At 37.7% G+C, this 14,924-nt stretch overlaps 1 protein-coding gene across 1 annotated transcript in view; it reads right to left on the reverse strand.

The window, feature by feature from the left end:
- Positions 1-14,924, reverse strand: part of diaph3 (diaphanous-related formin 3) — a 410,831-nt gene that overhangs the window by 105,542 nt on the left and 290,365 nt on the right. The window contains exons 22-24 of the mRNA XM_056248660.1: positions 13,837-13,966; positions 7,688-7,812; positions 1,080-1,244 (exon numbers count right to left, since the gene is read on the reverse strand). Of these exons, the coding sequence (XP_056104635.1) occupies positions 1,080-1,244; positions 7,688-7,812; positions 13,837-13,966 (420 nt within the window). The remainder of the gene's footprint in view (positions 1-1,079; positions 1,245-7,687; positions 7,813-13,836; positions 13,967-14,924) is intronic.

Below are 14,924 nucleotides of genomic sequence, written 5' to 3' on the forward strand. Positions count from 1 at the left end.
CCAATATTAATATAATATAATATTTATATTATTATTAATATAATGTATTATAATTATGTTTCTATTCTTTATTTTATTTTCAGAAGACCCAAGTTTGAAAACCCCTGGTTCAGACAACATATTGTTGACAATGAATTGACAGTGTATTTCCTAAAGTTTTACATGTATTGAATGAGCTGTCCCTCAGTGTCATTTTTATTTGTGTCAAATGTAGCATCCAAGCCCAGTCTAAAACCTATAAAGCAAAAACACAACCAAGAATCTTCTTTTAAACATGACAGCCTGCACCCTGCTAAATTTTTCAGACTGCTGATTTTGGTTAATTATAACCCCTATCGTGCTCTCTGTTGCCTTGTTTCACGGCGAGTGTGAAAACTCAGTCTGACAGAGTACAGTACAGGCTGCTCGTCTGGAGCGAAAGTTCTGTGTCCCTTGCTCCACCGAGAACAGGTTTCAAAGGTGCGCCACAGGAGTGCATTATCATGCATCTGATGGTGGACCCGCCATCAGCTCATTCCCTAAATTTCAGCATTTCCATCATGAAATCATTTAAAATAATAAAGGCAACGAGATTCGTCTCATCACTGTAGCAGCCAAGTGGAAAATAACTTTGCATTTCAAATGGCTTTTCATAAAGGAGACAGGCGGCTTCTCTTTTGTCAGATTAGTGCACTAGAACCTTCAGAATGGGAATGAAGGGAGTGTGTAAAAGCACGCACACACTCAATGACAGTAAGTGGAGACAGAAAGCGCTCAGTCTTAATGTGTGCATGACCTGCACCTATCGTTGCAAGACGAGCAATATTTGGCTACTAAATACCCAGTGTTCCCTCTACTTATGATAACATACACAAGACTTCCTCCTGTTCAAGTAGGTCAGGGCTTGTGGGCCAAAAGGGTCATGGCTGGAAGGAGAAAGAGCCAGATTATTCCCTGTAAAGTCATTGAAAGCTGGTGTGGGGCTACTGCAAAGCTGCAGATACCGCAAACACAAGCTGGTTTCAACAGGGCACTGACACGACTCCATTTCACATGGTATAGAGACTGTGATTATATGCTGAATCAGAGTCGCGGCTTACCATGAACATGGCTCTGAAGTTGCTGAGGTCAGTGAAGAGTTCCTCCACGGAAGTCTTCTTGGAGTCGATGGCGAAAAACTCCAGCATGTTGAGGTAAAGGGTCACCATATTACTGTGCATGATCATCAGCTTCTGGTACTGATCTCTTGCCTGCGTAGAGAAACTGTGAGGAATCATTGTCAAGGACTTATCCAAAACAGTATTGAAAAGTGAATGAGAAAACGTGTTGTCAACAGGATTTTCATTAAAATAATTTAAGGAATAATAATACATTTTCTTCTTTATTGTGATACTTTGGTTAAATTAATTAAATAAAATGGAAAAAAAAGAGTTCCAGAGTAAAAATGCTGTTTCTGATTGCAGGTAACAAATGAACCCCCAAAAACCAATGACCAAAGAAAACAATCATCCTGCAGCACCTTTGAACATAATACACAAAAAAGTTCAATAAATCAGCAGTAATTTATGCAATTGTTATTTAATTTTCAAGTTTATTATTGCAGTGCACTCTCATTTCAAGGCAAGGAAAGTTAATCTTTTATTTTATTCTAAAAGGTTGCCATTTGGAAAGGATGTTGTGAAATGTCAGAGCTTAAGCGTAGTTTCCGCTAACAATGAACCAAAATGAAAACAATTAACTTTTAATCCCTGATCGCATGACTACAAGCCCATAATGCAACACTTGCTTAAGTTGTGCAGCCCACACATGCAAAAACCCAGACACATATCGTATAAGAGCATATAAATAGTTCACATGTAAAAGTCCAGTTCATTTTAATTATGGTTAAAAGAGCCAAGCGCTTTATCCATTACTGCTCTTTATCCAATTAAAACTGCTGGTGTGTACAGTAGGAGGCAATGCAAAACATGTTATTTATTGGGAAAGCATGTATACACACAGGCATTTTATTCTTCAACAAACAATTATAGATGGCTAAAAAGTACTTGTAGACAGTTATTTAAACCAGTGTTTATGTTCCACATTTATTTGCAGCCCACATGCATTTATATCGAATGGAAGCATGTGGGCTGCAAATCTCTGCAAAGCCCATGTTTATAAGGTGACCCTTATGCCAACACTGAACAACCATAAATTCATTCAGATCTTAGCAAGAAAACCTTACATTTTTTACTTTTTAAAGGGGAGCAAAATTCACCATGCATTACCGACGTGACAAAAAAAAGTTGTGAGTTATTGGGAGACAACATATTTTGTAGACTTTGTGAATTACAATAGACAAACAATAAGCAACAATATCCAACATCTGGAGATGGGTTGGCTCTCCACAGAACATAAAATATCGATTTAATATCTATTAAAATATCTATCTGTTACGGACGTGGCAGTTCTGAAAGAGGAACATATTAGACTATGAAAATGCGTTTAAAATGCTTTTTATAATGCTTTAATAAGTTAATCAAATTAAAACTGAAATTGTACCGCAAATGGTTATGGATAATAGCATGTGATTATATATCATGTGTTCACGCCATCTTTCATGCTGTTAAGTGTAACCAGTGTGGGACCTGCATTTAAATAAATCTAAACCAGTCTACATCAGAGACAGATGCAGTTGTAACCTAAAAATTGTATTTGAAATTGGTTTGATCTAACGGACCGATGCCACTCCAATTCATTGTTGACCATTAGTTGATCAAGATCTAACTCTTTTGTAAACATGAAATGTTGGATGAAAATGTAATTTTCCTATCGGTGCACACCTCATATGTGGTGGATAAACATGGCGATTTCCTTCAAATTTCGATTAGAGCACAGTAAAATACATAACTAAATGCACAACTTAAAAAGGGCTTTGTTCTTTTGGTAAAAACTTCATTTTTTCATGGTAAGGTGACATTTGCATGGAATTGCTCATGAGCTATATTAATAGTTGTGCATGTCATTAATTAACACCCTACACGTGTTCACTTGCATATCACATGAACACTGCCATATGTGTGCACACTGAAAAATAACATTCTGGGAACACAAGTCTGGTGTGAGAAAAAGGGATGGGTGAAAATCTTTGATGAAGATCAAAGTTTTCCTTTTGGAATGGAGAGTGAAACAATCTACATACATGCCGACAAAGAAAGAAAACAGTGGGCCAGAGGAAAAATATATACATATACATTATGTGTGTGTGTGTCCTTGGGGTTGGACAAAGATTTTTACAGTATATAAACACAAGTGCTAAGAAAATAATAATATTCTTATTGTATGAGTGAAGTTTCACTAGGATGTAGATATAAAAGCATGACTGACCTATAACCCACACATATTCACTCTCAGGGGTTAAGAGCTCTTTTGTTTTCATATCATACTCCGGTTCACTAAGCCGCCACATAAAATGTCTATAACAAACATTAGCATTATGTCTCACACATACACATGCATGCACTGACACTGTGACTCTTACACACATGACATGAAAGAGAGAATCTGGGTCTAATCCTTGCTGTGAGGTTAGGAATGCCTATGCAAAGATGGCAAGCTTTATTTCAAATATCATAACTAATATTTTCGCTTTGATGTGGTTTTTAATTAGTAATACTGTTTGAAGCTGCTGCCTCACATCACACTATTCACCCCCCCCCAAAAAAAGGTTAAAACTTTATATCGACGTCCAAAGAAATATTGCTTTTATTAATGGCATTAAGAGAGAGAGAGGGTGTGTGCGCGTGTCTGTGTGTTTATGAGGTGTATGTTTATGAGGTGTGTGTACGAGCTGGCCGCGAGGTGAACTGTTTTCAGGAGGTGCTCTCAGATTGACTTTTGAACTGCACCACGGCAGCCTCTATGAAGCGCAGTCAAACTACAAACAGATCTGTAGTTAAGTGCCACAACAGATGACAATCGCACCTGCTGTCATTCGCCTGTCCTTCTTACGTTAAAGCCTACAACATTCTTCAGGGTATTTTGCTTAATTGCTATAAATAATGCTGCATTTGATTTATCAAATATATCTTCATGTATAACTCCAAAATCAATATGGTACATCTTCACTGAGTTTGCTTTAAGACTCATTAACATTGAGTGGGGCTACCAACACAATCATATTTATATGTATATTTATATGACCTGTGTGCTGTTTTATATGCATTAGTGTGTTTGTGCTGAATTGAGCAAAATCTCTGCTGTGTGGCAATCTACTGTCCTAGATTGCCACAGTTTCTTTGTAAGCTCACCTGAACAGCTGACTTGCATAATCAGCTCTTCCAAGGCAAGGTAAAAGTGACTATTAGCCAGAACTCTGCTAAAAAGTAGTAGAGAGATAGTAGAGAGTATCTAGAGACAGGGCGGAGCTACTCTAACCCACAAATTTCACACCAGGACTCAGGTCCTCCATGACTTATTCATGATGAAGACATTATAAGGAAGGGCAGACAGGCTGGACAGCGATGCTTGTTCGGCATACACATGAAATCTTTTGGGAGTTCTTTCGGTGGCATACGCACACAGATCTGTTTTGTGCGTCTCCTCTGCTGTCTTTTATACTGCGAGTTCATTCACGCCTTCCAAATATGAATGGAGAATGAGGCGCAGGGGACGTGCTCACCTAATGAAAGGACAGACGGTGTATGAGAGCGAGAGATAAGACTTCATTAACGTTAATACTGATCTGGTTGCTGGTGCTAAGAGCTCAGAGGAAAGAAAAGGGCCTGTGCCTTGTGGAGCTGAGCGGTGTTAGCAGTAACAGAGGAAAGAGAGAGGAATGTGGGTTCTGGGTTTTTGTTCTAAATGACAGAGAGCTAAACTAAATAGAGAGAGAGAGAGAGAGAGAGAGAGAGAGAGAGAGAGAGAGAGAGAGAGAGAGAGAGAGAGAGATAGAGAGAGAGGTTGATGGACCCTTGAACACAACACAACTGTGCAGAGGAATTGAAAAGCATCGATTTTTTTCCTGTACACCTGAGCTTGTTAGACTCTCATACTGTACACTTACACGACACTAAGACACACTATTAACAAACACCCCATAATACAGTACCTGAGACACACACAAATGCATGTGGACACCCCCTTCTAATGAACTATTTCAGATGCATGCATACTAACAGGTGCATACAATAAACAGTCTCCCTAGTCATTTACAGTAGAATAGGACATAGCAAAACATCATGTTATATGCTGTTAAAGCAGAATATTCGGGTGCTTACATACTTTTGGCCATTTAGTGTCCATAAAATGTCATGTAGTGTCCATAAAATGCAGCCTCTGGTTAGATTGTATATTTTTAGAGATGCAACACTGGCGAATACTGATAATCTGCATCATGACAGTGTACTGTACAAAATGGATATTCATTTTACGTTTTGCTCAATATTATATTTAAAGGCCCATTCACACCAAGGACGATAACTATAATGGTAAAGACAGTTCTAAAAAAAAAAATCCAAATGTAAAAGAATACCAGTCCACACCACAACTACTCTATAACAATAACAGCACAGTAAAACAATATCGTTGGAATCACTTTCAGAAAGATATTTTTTTTCCCCAGCTGATGAACGATAAAACCACTGACAGCCAATCAGAATCCATTTTATTTTAAGAGCGAAATCATTTAAAGTAACAGACTACAGACTCTGCTACTGCAGAGCATGCTTAAAATAAACAATGATATTGTCCTCTGGTGTGAACGCTAATATAGTAATCGCTATAGTTATAGGTGTGAAGGGGTCTTAAATGTTATTAAATTGTTATTGTTTAGATATGAACTAAGTGAGCTTTAGATGATGGTAAATGGACTGCATTTATATAGCGCTTTCACAGACCCAATGGCCACCAAAGCGCTTTACATATTGCCTCACATTCACCCATTCACTCACTCATTCATACACCGACGGCGGTGTCAGCCATAAAGGCGCCATCCAGCTCGTCGGGAGCAGCTGGGGTTAGGTGTCTTGCTCATGGACACCTCGACACTTGGTCAGGTAGAACCGGGGATTGAACCACCAACCTTCCAGCTTGTAGACAACCTACATGAACCACTGAGCCACTGTCGCCCCAATGGCAAAGGCAATTCTAAATGACAAACAAAAACAAAAAACTAGGGCTGTGCAAAGATTAATTGCGATTAATCACATCCAAAATAAAAGTTTGTGTTTACATAATATATTTGTGTGTGCTGTGTATAATTATTTTATATATATATATATAAATACACACACATGCATGTATATATTTAAGAAAATGTGTTATTCATTTATAAAATATTTATATTTATATATAATATAGATTATGTATTTATATATATACAGTATTTACGTGCAAATAATTCTTAAATATATACATGCGTGCATATGTATTTATATATACAAAATAATTATACACAGCACACACACATATATTATGTAAACACAAACTTTTATTTTGGATGCGATTAATCGCAATTAATCTTTGCACAGCCCTAAAAAAAAAACATTAAAGAAAAACTCCAAAATCAGCTGATAACTGCTGTGGTACTAATATATCACGCATCCCTAATATTTCAGCACATTACTACGCAAGACTTATAAATACAACGTTGATGCCCATTGTAAGAGACCACTGCAAATACCCACCAAGAGCTGCCCACCAAGTGAGCATATTTTTGGCATCAGTGTTTTCAAATTTGAACAACAGTACCCCAAAATGCTGTCTAGCAGGGTAGCTCTCTAGGATTTGAGTCAATGCATTCATAAAATATATCGGTAGGGACAAGGCACTAAATGTAGCTATTAAATGAAGAAAGAAAAAAGAAGAAAACCAAATGAAAAATTAAAGGCTAGAGTAGACAAACAAAAAAAAAAGTCTTCAGGCAAAAGAAAAATAAATAAACAGAGAAAAACAGTATGGATGAGAGGAGGGACGTAGGGTGGAAGACAGTCCACTATGTGGCTGGTGAGTGAGATAATAACCTCCCCTGGTAGAGTCTAGCTAGGACAGCGTGAAGGGTAGAGCAGTCGGGTCAGACCCAGAACACAGGCATCTACTGCCGGAATTCACTGGATCATGAGCACCCCACTAAAGTAATAAAGTCACAGCTGTTTTTTTGCCCATGAAACAGCAAGCACACCAGCAAAAAAGAAAACATTCGGTAGAGCCAAGTAAGAAAAATGAATAACGAAGCTACACAAGACTACCTGCTCCATAGAGCTGTACAAAATGCACTAAAAGAAAGGTTCATTGACAAATATTAGGCTATCTGTTTTGATCAGCGTTTAGTTTGTGCCACTGGTATCTCCCCTGGCAACACGTCTGGCTTTCAAACATTTGCCATTTGCAAAGGAGACAGCAGGAAATGATTTCGAGAGCAATGACAGACAGCAAGGAAAAGAACTAACAAGCAAGTACAGGAATGTACAACTCCATTATCAAACCAGGTTTCACAAGCAGCTCGGTGAAGTTCAATATAAATAATTTATTTGCACACGCCGACATAAACTCTGATTAGTGTTTGTGAATGTGTGTGAGGTTGACAAGGGTACCAGAAAATGTGTTGCCACCATGTGCAAGAGAACTAACAATGTTGATAACAGCACAACAATGAATAAGTGTGTATAGACAAAAAAAAAAAGAGAAAAAGAAATGTACAGTGTGTGTATGCAAACGTGTGAAAGGATATTGCCATCTTGCTGTGGAACAGGTCCTGCTGGTCGTCTGTGGAGCTGAAAGTGTCCAGATCCTTCTCCAACTGCAGCAGGTGTTTCTCCATCTGTCTCAGGCTCTTCTCAAGGTTTTCTGCTGATACTACACACACAGAGAGATACAGATTTAAAACAATGCACTGACACGCTTTACTTACAGCAGATCCAAAATGCATGTTTCCAGATGACAAACACTCCTCAGAAACCAAGTTCTGTTGGACAGGGACATTCACTGGGGAAGAAAAAAAAAAGTTTATAGAGATTTCAGAGCTATAACGGAAGGGAAAATTTCAGTGTTCCTCACATAAAGCTGCCGTAAGTCTTCAGAAGACTCTGCAGTCATATACTGCATATATACATATAATCTGTTTTGAGTCCTTTTTATAGCTAGACAGCAAACAAATCCTTTAAAAAAGGTAGAGAGAGTTGTCTCTTCTTTCACAGTGTGAGACGTCAACAGTAAAGCCCTTTGATCATTTTTAACTCTGAGGTCTCACTGGTGTTAATTATTTTATTAATTGTTTATTTCAAAGCAATTTATTGCCATTTGTTTGCCATTTTTGTTTTCTATGCAAAACATCTGATGTGTTTGGTTTAAACATGCAATTACAACAAGAAAAAAAAAGATACTAGCATTGATAAAGAGCAGAGTAACACTTTACATTAAGGTCTCATTAGTTAACGCGAGTTAAAATGCACTAACAATGAGCAATTTATTTGTAACAGTATTAATTAATCTTTGTTAACATTAGATAACAAAATACTGATCGTTGTTAGTTAATGTTAGCTGAGATCCATGAAATATTGTTAACAGATACAAAGTAATGCATTAATAAATGTTGAAATAAAAATCAACAAAGATTAATAAAGGTTTTGGAAGAGTTTTTCATTGTTAGTTCATGTTCACTAATGTTAAAGGTGACCTATAATTCAAAATTGAATTTACCTTGGTATAGTCAAATAACAAGAGTTCAGTGCATGGACATGACATAGAGTGAATCTCAAACTGGACTGTTTTCGCGTTCTCATTTAATTCACGTTTATGAAAAACACCCCTGAAAAACGGTCGGTTCTCCACACAATACCGACTGTGACGCAATAGTCGGGATCATTAATATGTACGCCTCCAAATATTTGCATAATGCCAGCCCTCAATGCCAGGCGGAACTGCGCAGCCGAAGCATGGCAGTTGCTCAGTGTGGATGTACACATGAACACAAAAGTATTTTTTAGTTCCTTCATCTGAGCCTCTGAAGAAACAATGGGTTAATTTTATTTTCTCTGGAAATTTCCAAACATTTCACCGAGTGTTTCCTCAACTTGGGCCAATACAGAGCTGGCCTCGGATCGAGCTACCAAGCAACACTTTCTGATGTGTAATTGTTCAAGTTCAGACAGGTAATCTTTCTCTCAAAATCGTTCAATACTGTTTATGCATCAGTAAGTCAAGCCAGTGACTAAAATATCAGCTTCACATCGTTTCTTTTAGTAGGATGAAAATAATCGTATTTAAATTGTGAACAAATTATATACAGAAAGCGATCAAAGAACAATCTTTCCACACAGCGCGAGTTTATCTGGACACTTGCCAAACTCGTTATGAAATCAATGACGCACGTTACACTGCAACACGAAGCTCTTACTGTATTTACATCACCGTGTTTGCATTGGTGAAAGCCTTAGAGAGAGTGCAGAAACTGCTTTGCAATGATAAGATCTTCATTCTCGCGATCAACAGACTGTCATCTGCTCAATGCTCATCACGGCAACATTTTATGTGATGGGAATAGATCTAAATACTTTAAAAACATCTCACGATTCGTTAATCTCGATAGCTGTTATAGTAAAAACGTATAATAGCAGTAGTAAAAGTATTCGAGAGAGTTTCACATGTAATGCGTTGCTATTTCATATGCAAGCATGTCAGCCAATCACAGCAGTGGCCGCGGTTACACTGAATCCCACAGCAGACACGCCCCTTCAAACAGAGTGTTCAAGTCAGAGGCTAAAAGCAGGCTAGGAAAAATGCCATTTATTTCTAAATTATGATTATTTTTTATCTAAAAAACATACTAACATTATAAGGGTAACCCAGGAAACATTATAAAATAATTTAAAACAAAAACATTCTAGGGCACCTTTAACAATTGGAACAGCATTGTATCACATGGTAAATGCTACATTTTGCACATCTGAAGTGTGTCTTCAACTGGAGTGTAAATGTGCGTAGTCAATTGTATGAACACCTGTCGCAGTGACTGTGTGTGGAGGTTACTATTCTCAACATTTGATCGATATCACATTCGTGTTCCTCTCTCACAAACACATCACTGAATAGGTATTCTGTGCAGACTCAGTTAGGATGTATGAGGTTAAAATTGATGCTCTTTTTATTTATTTATGTGTGTGTGTGTGTGTGTGTGTGCGTGCGTGTGTGTGTGTGAAGGGGAGTTTGTTGACCAAAGTGGTAAAGAAATTACACGTCAGCTTTATAGCATACAATTTCTAAAAGGTTCAATGTCCTATTAGCAAACTCTATTACATAAAACTATCATTTTTTAGAGATATATTTGGTTCATTATTATTACAACAATTCCGGTAAGACCAAACCAGGCCTGCATCTTTCACCCGTTCCTCACACATGCTGGTAGTTTGATGAGGTAATTATGTGACTTTAATAAGAGGCTCAGGTTTGATTAAGCAGACACTGTTTGGAGGGGACGATCTTGTTCCATGCACAGTGTTAGCTTAATGTGATGGGACACATTGACTGAACCTCATAGGTTGAGATTTGGCTTATATGTGCTCAGCTTAACAGGATATTATTTATTGCATTTTCATGAGGAATTGTGTTAATGTTAAACTACTTAACGGTAATCTGCTTCGTTAAGTCAAACTTTTTTTTTTTGGGGGGGGGGGGGGGGGGGGGGCTTAATGATTTTTAACAATTTGAGGCTTTTAGCAACTGATTGTGCCTCTCACACTGTCCATATCTTGGCCTATAGAGTCAAAGCACACATTTTACATTTAGAACAGTATAAAGCTGGATCAGAACCAAATTGCATGTACAAATAACCAGACAGGAAAAGCTGAATGCAAAAACCTCACTTTAGCCACAAAAACTCATCTCTAGCTCCCTCTCATGGAGTCAATGTAGAGAGGTAAATGTCTCTATCTGGTCTCACAGTACAGTGTCAGAAGTAGCTGGCACTGGCACTGGCACTTTGAGTGCGACCCAAAAGTCCAGCGCCTACAGACCTATGTCAATTTGAATATCTGTAAGATACATTTATTCATGCACAAAGTATTATTATGCAGCAGCTTGGGGAGACATGTTCTAAGCAATTAGCCTTGTGAACAAAGTACCAAACCATTCAAAAGTTTGGGTTTGGTAAGATTTTATTGTAATGTTTTTCAAACAAAAATACATAAATAATATAGTGAAATAGTATTACAATTAAAAATAATTCTATTTTATTTCTATTTTAATATATTTTATATTCAATATTTCAATGTTGAAAACTATTGTCCTGCCTAATCTTTTTGTGGAAATTGATTTTAAAAAATCTGGATTTTTTAATTAATAGAAATTCAAAAGGACAGTATAATAAAAGTATTATTTTCTTTCAAAAAAGTATTTTTGAACAAACTGTCATCATGATTCATCTGTGTTGTTTCTGTACAGGTCAAAGACAAATGATTTTGAATTTAGATATGGCAGGATTGTTTGCGTTTACGTGAAAGAAAGCGTATACGTCTATACACAAACTAACCACCAATTTCATCTTTCAGACACCATCTTTATTTTTTGCTCAAATGTCACAGAATCAAACACACATTATTGTGGGATATCATAGGCAGCAAAGGATATATCTATGCTGCCTGCAGAGACAGTATTTTTCAGATTTCGGACAACGCTGCTGTCTAGGTAGTTAGCTCATTAGATTTAGAAACACATCCACTATGTTCAGGTACCCTTTCTTAAGAGCCACTTTGGTAGCAAAGTGTGTGCCAAAGGAAATAAAAATGTAAAAGAAAGCCTCAATAACAGTCAGTAGGTGCTCCTGAAAAAAAAACACTAAAGAAACACACATGTATTAACCCTCCATTAGCAGCCACTGAAGGGAATCACCCTAGACCTAACCGCACCACAATGGGAGACAAAAAAATAATAGCTGGGGAATGACAATAGCTAATTCTTAATGAAAGCATCTCCATCTCCAGGAGAAAAACAAAACATACACCTGCAAATGTGAGCTCTAAAGGACAGAATAATGGAAGTAATATCTGTAAAACAATCAAAGGCTGCTTCCTGAGGGGCGTGCAGGGACAGACGTTCAGTGTGGTGGGGATATGTTACCCATAATGCCATTTCAGCTTTGATGAAGGGCACAAGAGTGGGCAGCACTAATGAAATGGGGAACGGGAGGGAAAGAGACGGACAGAAAAAAAAGGAAAAAAAGTGAAACTAATAAAAAGCTGCAGAGCCAGAGTAGGAGAAAGAGGACATGACAGAAAAACCTACATTGCTCTAACCTTACTTCCTTGGAACACAAAAGGAGATTGTTTTGGAGAATGTCTGAGCTCATTTCCATACAGTGAAACTAAATTGTGACCATAAGCCATCAAGCACCAAGAAGAAAAAAAAAAGACAGCAAAGCATCATAAAAGCACACCATATGGGTTTGGAGCAATGTAAGGGTGACTAAATGACATAATTCAGTTTTTTTTTTTTTTCGGGTCAAATTGAGTCAACAGTTTGTAATGTCAACATGAATCAAAAATCAACCCCATTAGGTCTTAATAAATGTCTCTGGTCTTACTGTGAATCATTCTTCAAAGTATATTATAATAATAAATAAAAAAATCATAATAGTTAAAACTGTATAAAAATGTAATAACATTCCCAGCCTGTGAAACTTTCATGTTCAGCTGATGCAATCAACACACTACACAGCCAGAGAATAACAATATTAACCAATAATATTACAATCTAACAAGTCTAACAATCCAATAAAATCCCAACTACTAAGTCCTGCCCTCCATCAATTCCTGCTGACTTATTTGTTTCATTTAGAAAAACACAAGTTTTATGTTCCCTGTAAATACTTTCTCTAAGGCTGACAGACATATAGGCAGGGCAGCTTATTAATCACTCTCTCTAATAATCCTGTTTGATTATTTGTACTCGCACTGCCAAAACTCTCCATGCCCTGCTTTGTGGAAGCATTAGGTAACGCAGTGAGTTGCTCTGGTCCTGTTGTGACTCTGCCTCTAGGGCTGCCGAGGGCAACGTGACCTCACACAACGGCCCCTCGGCTTCTCTCTGTCTGCTAAAACACACACAGGCAGATAGACATAGACTGTCTGAAAATATCAGCTTATATTAGTGGATTCTAATCGTGATGTGTTGAGATTAAGATTTACAATAACATGATCCGGAGATCTGACACAACTCACCGGCTTTATAATTGTGAGCACTCAAACGCACACACACAGGCTGACATTATCTCTGTGTCTAGTGTCGCTGACAGGGTGTGCGCAGCAAAATGAGCCTGTGCAGCACAGAGGACATCAACAATTACAGAAGTCGACAAAAACTCACATGGAAACTGGTAGTTCATGTGAGAGTGATGTTAAAGACCAGTTAAAGTACCGTCTCATGTTGCCAGCTATGAACTGAAGACATTTACATTTTACATTTATGCATTTGGCAGACGCTTTTATCCAAAGCGACTTACATTGCATTTCAAGGTACACATTTTACATTCTTTTCAGTTCTTGCATTCCCAGGGAATCGAACCCATGACCATGGCGTTGCAAGCGCCAACGCTCTACTGTTTGAGCTACAGGACAGCCTGAAGACCTTTTTTTCTTTTCAAGCCAGGGAGTTGTTAGGGCAGCTAAATCACCTTAAACCAGCAAACTATCCAACTAATTAAAGCATTGTATAATTTAGGCAAAATAAATGAAAAAGCAAAAAATAAAACAGTAATAGCAAAACAAGTTAGCATTGCTATTTTTTAATAAAAAAAATAAAATAAAAAAATATTATATATCGCAATAATGTAATCGCATTGTAATACTTAAGATTTATTTATTTACAACAGACACTGGTTCTGAGTACCTCGACTGGCCCGGTCCACATGCTGTAGATCCTCCACAAACTTCAGCACTTCAGGGTATTTCTCCTCACAGATCTCTGCCAGGAAATTCAGTAGAGTGGACTTCTGATCAGCCGATTTAGTGTCCTTCAGCTGGGACATAGAGAGATAGAGAGATAGAGAAAGACAGAAGCGGGGAAAACAATTGTTTAATGTGGTAACATTAAATCAAAATAGAAACAAATAAATACATCCATCAAAAAAAATGCAGATATTTGGTTGTTCAAAGCATTACAGAAACGGAGAGAGAATCTTGAAGGAAGCCATTGACGTCTGCTGCTTTCACGTCTGACAAGTTAATTTGATAGTACACTGAAATTGCCGCCGGACAAGAAAAGCAAGACATTTTCATTGTCAGTTATGATTATCATCGTGGCACAAGGATACAAGCCTTTGTAAAAGGCAGAGCAAAAAGCATTTGATTAACGCAGATAGCACAAACATTATTAAGCTCTTTTGGGTGGTGTAGCTCGATGATTTAAGAAGCTTGATTACCAAGCTTGGGGGGGAGGGGGGGGGTGGGGGGGTTGGGGGTGAGAGATAGAGATGAAGTGAAAATGGAGTTCCAAATAGGTCCTTATGAAATGAGAGATTAAATTGGAGAAATTGACTTCCCATCTAGTCCATTTCAGTTCTCACCACTATCTTGTGTGCTGCCATTTCTTCTTAAATGTATGCGTTCTGACAGAAGCTTTGTGCTGGATATACACACTGGGTTCAACTGGATAATTTCAGTGTCAGAACATTTGGAAGCCGTGTGAAGCATTAGAGTCTCTAGACGAATGGCGGGGGACAAAACTAGGGCTTCTCAAAAATCCTATTGGCTGGAACAAGAAGATTCTAAAAATTACTTGTGCATATATTTGATCAAAATAGTACGAAAATGATAATGGAAGAAAGAAACCCAAAATATCTAATCTTATCCTGTAGTTAAACTCATTGAGGTCTGTGACAAATCTTTAATATCAGTCCTCAATTGGAAAAGTGTTACAGAAAACATTCCACAACATTCATTGAGACTCTGACGTCCATGACTTACTGAACCGTCCTC

This window comes from Rhinichthys klamathensis, unplaced genomic scaffold (genome assembly GCF_029890125.1).
Source record: "Rhinichthys klamathensis goyatoka isolate OS25496 unplaced genomic scaffold, OSU_Roscu_1.1 h1tg000056l_1, whole genome shotgun sequence".
In the NCBI taxonomy this organism is placed as follows: Eukaryota; Metazoa; Chordata; class Actinopteri; order Cypriniformes; family Leuciscidae; genus Rhinichthys; species Rhinichthys klamathensis.